The 7,155-nt window shown below is 47.4% G+C and overlaps 1 protein-coding gene across 1 annotated transcript; it reads right to left on the bottom strand.

Moving 5' to 3' along the window:
- Positions 1 to 1,381: 1,381 nt before the first annotated feature.
- On the bottom strand, positions 1,382 to 6,613 carry LOC123137640 (RING-H2 finger protein ATL73). The gene is made up of 3 exons (XM_044557461.1): positions 6,086 to 6,613; positions 2,883 to 2,980; positions 1,382 to 1,992 (listed from the first exon to the last, which is right to left on the bottom strand). Exons 1-3 carry the CDS (start codon positions 6,293 to 6,295, stop codon positions 1,674 to 1,676), a joined length of 627 nt encoding a protein of 208 aa, XP_044413396.1. The 5' UTR covers positions 6,296 to 6,613; the 3' UTR covers positions 1,382 to 1,673.
- Positions 6,614 to 7,155: the final 542 nt, after the last annotated feature.

A 7,155-nucleotide genomic window follows, 5' to 3' on the forward strand; every position in this document is an offset into this window, starting at 1 on the left:
CTCTCCAAAAATTGCTAGAGTATGTACTGATTTTTTAGGCAAAACCAACCGGTTTGCTATAGTATGTACTCTTGTTATGAGGAAAAAGTTCATCGATTTTGGGGAAAAATCATTGAATTAAATAAAAGTTCATCGAATTTGAAAAAAAAAGTTAATCGAATTTGAAAAAAGTTCATCAAATTTGAAAAAAAAGTTCAATTCAAAAAAAGTTCATTGAATTCAAAAAAAGGTTCATCGAATTCAAAAAAAAGTTCATGTAATTTGGAAAAAGTTCATCGAATTCAAAAAAAGTTCATCAAATTTTAAAAAAATTCACTGAATATGGAAAATGTTTATTGAATTTGAAAAAAGTTCGTCCATTTGTAGAAAAGAAAAAAAAACTTGAATTTGAAAAAGGGAAAAAGGAAGAGAAAAAGAAGAAAGGAAAAAAAAGATGCAACTTATCACACATAACTATAGGTGGCGCGTTGGTTATTGTTGCCTCCCTCAATGCAACTTATCACACATAAACGGGAGGTGTGCGCCCGTTTGCAAGAACAGGTGTATCAGGCACTGAAGGCGCCAAATAGGATTTAGCTTTGTGAGTTTGATACCTCGCTGCTGCAACTATTTTTGCCGATTCTTTGCTGGGCCACAAGGCAGGCTACTGATTGACGGCCTGAGGCCCAAGCGGGCCCATGTGCACGACACAGAGAGAGAGAAAAAAAATGTCCGAACCATTTTCTTATCGACTTACTGATAGAGTGCTGGTTTGTACTAAAAAATATCGAGATTTATTCTGTAAAATACACATGGTGGACGAGAATAGATATTTATTAGTAGGTAGGTAAATAGATAAGCGATGAATCTCTTAACAACAAATCTCTCACAACTTCTTTAGAAATATGTAATTAGTAGAAATAATATAGTAGAGTTAAGATTAAGATTTCGACTCCGCACCGGTTGCACGAACCCCCAAAAAAATCATTCATGGACGATGATGGGTCCTTGAGTCGCTCACAGTGAAGAAGCAAGTGATAAATGAGTAGTATACAGGAGTCACCGCTGTTGATACAGAAGCAAAAGGTGTCGTCGCCATCGTTGATTAGATGTCACTGCTGTTGGTACAGGACTAGCAGCCGGGCCCATAGTCGACAAGGAGGGCGAACCGTAGGTAGTTCCTTTCGTATTCGAAGATTTTAAAGAGGCGCGTTGTTTCTCTGTTTTTGCCTAGATTGTCATCATTTTGGCAAGGGCGGAGATAATGCGAGGACGCCAAACTAGTACCGAAGGCTGAAGAGCACTCCAAGCTGCAAAGTGGGGAACACAGTGTGCATTTCAGAAGCGCTGGCGATTTGTCTGACGAGCGGAGAAGCCACAAATATTTTCACAGCTCCGCGTCTGATCTGTACAACTATTTCCTTTGAGAATATACAACAAATGCACATCAAAACGAACATACAAAGAGCCACGAAGTGGCGAAATGGGGAACTGGCTAATCTACAACCCGTGACATAGAAAGCATGCCTAAAGGCCGGGCCTACAAACAAATTGCCTCCAACTCTATGCCCAAAGTGTGGTGAATTGTAATGGAAGAAGGATGCACATGATTTCTGCAAATGGCAGACGTCCTCGATGCACCGCAAGGAACAACATAGCCTGACCAACGTGTCTTGATTTTGTCTCAGTGCATTTCATGTTATGACCACTTCTAATGATTCTTGTGAGGCCGGTCTGTTACCTCTACCCCCACTACGATCACGATGCATAGGAAGTATCCAATGCGGTGATCGACTGGCAGAGCTCTCAGGGTGGCCAAATAATTGAGGGAGGCTACGGGCAGGAGAAGCACTGGCTTTTCCACCCGGTAAGTCCAACGAGATTCGGCATATTGGGCAGGTCGTTTGCTTCTCTAACCATATATCTATACAGGAAAGATGAAAATTATGTCGGCATGTGGGCATTATACGCAGGATCTCTTTCTCGTCGTATTCACCCAAACATATGGAGCACCTGCAAAAGAAAGAAAAATAAAGAAATCTGTTACTTGTTTGATTCGGAAGTCCGATAATAGTATGTGAGCGTTCTATACCCATATCGCAGCATACATAAAGAACCATCATCAAGCGGGAACAGAATCCCGATTATCACTTGAGTATAATACTGTTTAGTTGCAAATGATATGGACAAGAAATGAAGAAAAACATATGTCATTTTCTATTATTCTTTTCACCAAATAAATTCTTGAACTGAACTTTAAAGAATTAAGAATATGACAATAAAGAATGCTACTTATGCCTATCTAGTACATAATGCAAGCTAAGTACACATATATGTAAATAATCATGATAATATACTTACCAATCTGAGGATGGTATAATTTAATCCATTTAAGAGTTTCATTACTGAGATGTCACAAAGGGTCATGTTGGATTAATATCGGTGGACTCATGTTCAGGCTTTTCTCATTTCCTTTCCGCAGTTGAAAACAACGAAAAGAAGAACAAGGAACAGCTCTTGTAATTCTTATCTCAGAAACATAATAGTACTAATCCATATTACGCTTAACAGCTTATAAATGTCAACTAAAATAGCTAGCCCAGAGAGGTGCATTTTTATTCAGCTGTAGCATTTCAGTTTCTAACTGAAGCCCCTTGACCAGCTGTCTAGGCTACATGCTTCACAACTCATAACTCACCTAATATCAAATATTAGTAATATTCGAAGGTTCGAGCATTGGATCATCACAAATTAACAATGTTTTCCAGTTGTATGGCGCATCTATTACACATTGTGTTTCTCTGCACGCTAATTGACACCAAATGCTTTGAGGGAACAAAAAAAGATAAACAGGAGCAGAAAAAATTGCAACAAGTTAACTCTAGAACATATGGTGTACTTACTGGGCATCATCTTTTGAATGGAAGGCTTCAGAGCTATACGTTATTGTTGGAATTGCAGCAACAACGAAAGGTTCCAATCCACTGCAGGTGTTCTGAATCTGTTGAACAAAGGAAAATGAAGTGTGTCAAGTTCAAAATTATCAGATAACTGTGAGTATACTAACTCATACTATTACAAAGCCCAAACATAATTTCCATGATTAGTATAGAATATTTAATTGAAAGCCCTCTAAGGAACATGAGGATCATCTTACTCTCTAAGAGTGCCTGCATGATTAGAACTTAAATGGTTTTAGTCTGCCAAAGAATGGTATGCTCGACTGATTACATAAGTTATGAATCAACTAGAATAAATTCCTCAGCTATATATAATTGTAGAGGAATATGTTATTATCAGTTTTCTCTAATTATCAGGCATCGAACTATGGACGAAAATGTGGGAAGGGGCATAATGTGCTCCATGCATACCATTGCGAGGAATTTTGGCAATGCAAAATTAAACTCACCATAACTTCTACTGAGGAGGAATTAGAGCAACATAGCAAAATAGATATAATGTTTTGAATTTTCATGATAGGCGTATAAAAACGTTGTGCATCAGCCATCAATAGGTTCTTGAAAGGCAAATCTTTGCATTTGTGTACAGTCATTTCAACTGGAAAGTTAGCCTGAGTGCATAACTGTAAAGGTTGATATTCCAAAGGACACCATGCTGGCAAGAATCCGATTCTAACTTCTCTCAAGCAATTCAGAATACACTTTATATACAACACATTCAGAGTAGAGAAGTTCAATCACCTGTCGACCAACCTATCTAGACGTATATAAGAAACTGATGTCTGAAACCAATCAGACATAAAAGCAAACCATTTCAGACATTTTAATATTGAGGGGGTAATATTGTCCATAGTTCAGATTAACATTGCAAATGACCATTCCATGGAAATGGTAGTAAATAATTTTGTAGTTCTTGGTTTTGATCTTTCCCTCTTTTTGGCAAGACCATAGTTTGATCACTTTGTAATAAGTGATGTAATAATTATGGCTGTATGCATCATATAATGCAAAGGCCAGGGGTAATAAAAGGTAAAAGCTTCCATTATATAAATAATAATAATAATAATAATAATTTTGTAATACTATTGGACTGATAATGACTGCATAATTTTTTTAAAAAAAACAATGTATTTTCTTCAAAAATTTCCGGAGTTAATGTGCTTAGTCAAGTTAGTGAGCTTGCAACTTCATGTAAGAAGGACGGGACAGCTCCCCCCCCCTCTCTCGCGACCGCGTCGCCCCCCCCCCCCCCCCCCCGCGGGCGACCGGCCGCGCGACGGGCCTCCCCTCTCCAGGCTCCCCCCTCCCTCCTTCTCGCCGCCGGCGCCGGCGCCCGCGGCCGGCTTGGCCCGGGGCTGCTGGTGGCGGCGGCCTCCTGGCCCTTCCCCTCCCGGTCGCTCTCCGGCGCGGGCGGTGCGGCTCCGGGGGGTGCATCTAGGCGACGGCGGTCTGGCGTGGCGGCGGGGATCCGTGGCGCATGCAGGCGAGCAGCTGGGCGGCGGCGGCGCCGTTGGCGGCGGGGCGGCGCGGTGGCGGGATCTGGCGTCGTCCGCTCGGCCCAGATCTGGGCCCTTCGGGCCCCATCTGGGCCTGGGCGGGCCGGCGGCGGGGATGGCTCCAGCGTGGCTTCTGGGAGGCGGGGGAGATGCGACAAGTGGCTGGGCGCCGGCGGCGACGACGCCGGCTTGCTGCATCGCGGCCGGCGGGGCTTAACGGGCCTGCTTTGGGCCTGGCTGGGCCGGGGGGTGGCCCGGCATGCCCCGCTGCCGCGTCCGGACGGCTACCGCGACGGTGCCGGAGGCACGGGCCTCCCGCACGACGGCGGTGGAGGTGGTTCCCTCCCGCCCGGCGTTGGTGTTGCTGCTCCCGTCATGGTGAGCTTCTCTCCGGTCCTCTTGGCCTCGTGGTGGTGTTCGTAGTGAGGCGGCGTGGGTGGCGGCGCTACTGCGTTGGCGCATGGTGGTGGGCGACGGTTTGGCGGGTGGGTTCCGTCCGGTTGGGAGGTTGGGGTTGGTATGCGGGAGAAATCCCTGCCGGCTTCGGCCCCGACGCGGTGACACCTGCGGGTGCCACCATTCCTTCCTGGAGGGTGTCGGGAGTTTCCACCCCCACCTCCCTCCGCGTGCCCGGGGAAACCTGAGGACTCGTCCAGGCAGCAGCGTCGCCGGCGTCGCATCCCTTCTTGGAGGTGCTGCTTGGTACGCGGCGGATCGGAGCCTTGGTCTGTGGTGATTTATTTCCGGTGGGCGCCGTGGTGGCGGGTCGTCCGCGCTTTGCCAAGCTGCCGTGGTTGGCATTTGTTTCTTCTTCTTCTTTCTCCTGGTGTGTTGTGCTGCTCGCCACAGCGTTATCTGTACTCGGTGTTGGTGCTTTGGAATACAAAGCGGGGGGAAACCCTTTTTCGGTAACTTCATGTAAAGAGTTGGTAAAAGAACAAGGAAACATAAACAGTGTGAGAACTAAAGGGAATTAAGGATAACAAATGCCAGATAGCAATGTAGAGAAATGTAGCATCGAAGATAGAAGAAGACCTCTCATACTAAGGTCTTTAATCAATGGAACTATTAGTACTGTTAATTGAGCAATTGGCCCCCCAAATAACATCCGCAACCTGGTTTAGCAATGCCATTTTCTTTCTTTCTTTTTGAGCCTACGCCAACTTGTTTGAGACTAAAGGCTTTGTTATTGTTGTCGTCTTTTTTTCAGCCTAGTTGTTGCGTGTTTGGTCTTTGAGGTGCATTGTAATATTTTTAAAAAGAAAATGCATGATCATTTTATAATTTCTTATAAAAGCCCCTTATGTTAATCATGCAAAAATAAGTAATATATACTGGTTCATATAAAATACTCTGCACAATTGAACTTGTCGTGTAGGCTAAAACATAAAAAAGAAATGCGGCCAACGGGAGGCTCCGGAAGCAAGCATCTCCGGAACCTCTGTTAAAGCCAGATTATTTTCTTCTAGTTCTAATGAATCAACACACATCAAAGTTTTTGCGAATACCAACCAACGGTTTCGATCGCAAATTTGGTAGGCTGGCAGCAACACATGCGCACGCCGATCTCCATCGGATGCGATCAATCGGCTGCACATGACAGGATGCTAATAAAATACGCTACCAGTGGCGGAAACGACAGAGGCTCACCGTGCGATCGAGATCCGCAGTGCGGAACTCGATGTCGAAGTCGAAGGGCGCGGGGCCCGGAGCCATCGCCCGGGCGGCGGCGACGTCGGCCTCGGCGTCGGCCCGCACGGCGCGTCCGCAGATGAGGCGTGCGCAGACGAAGACGATGAAGGTGGCGCTCATCCCGAAGCCGATCACCGTGGTCACCAGATTCAGCCCGGACCCCAGCATCTCGCCGCCCCGCCGCCAAGGCCACCAGAGTCGGCACGTGCGCGCGGCGCGGGAGGTGAACGAGCGTTATCACGGCTGCCCGAGCAGGCTGCGGCGTATAAGAGCGGCGCGGGTGGGCTCGAGCTGCGTGTCCATCGGCGCGGGGTTTGGGATTTGGGATTTGCGTGGGCCGCTGGCAAGGAATGATGCGCCGAGAGCGGAGCGGGCGGGTGGAAAACGGAATCCGGGAGTTGGTGAGAGAGAGAGAGTCCCGGGAATGGGGAGTATCTTGCTGTGACTTGTGAGGGTGGGGGTGCCTGCCTTGCGGCCTAGCTTAGCCAATGCCGACCGCCGCTGGCCCGCCGGTCACTCGCTGGAGATGTCTCGTGAAGCGGGGCCAGTGCTACTACGGCAGTGGGGTCGACTGTCTATGGATAGGGGCGTGCGCGGCCCACCGAGACAGGTGGAGAATAGTCCACGATTACGTAGCAGGTAGTCGCTACACTGACTCAGAAGCGAAAGACATCTTCGTTGTTCTTCTATACTATACTCTGTTTTAGCCACGCGTTTTGGTCCGCTTTCGATCCATCTCAGCCCAACTTTGGATCGTATTTGTGGCGGAACAGACACGCGCGGACGGCGCGTGGCGTGTGCCCATGTCCTTTCCTAGCCCGCCCGTCGGGGACACATGCGCCCCTTTTTCTATTCCCCTCCCCCTGACCCGCCCCGCCCTAGCCGCCGCCGCCGCCATTTTTCTCGTCCGTGCGCTGTCCAGCACGGCCGCGAAGCCCGTCCTCTCCCCTTTCGCAGCTTCGTTTCCTTGATGCCCGGGGCTGTCCAACTCCAGCCGCCTGATTTCAGCACCACACAGACGCGAAGCC

The sequence above is a fragment of the Triticum aestivum genome, chromosome 6B (genome assembly GCF_018294505.1).
Source record: "Triticum aestivum cultivar Chinese Spring chromosome 6B, IWGSC CS RefSeq v2.1, whole genome shotgun sequence".
Taxonomy (NCBI): domain Eukaryota; kingdom Viridiplantae; phylum Streptophyta; class Magnoliopsida; order Poales; family Poaceae; genus Triticum; species Triticum aestivum.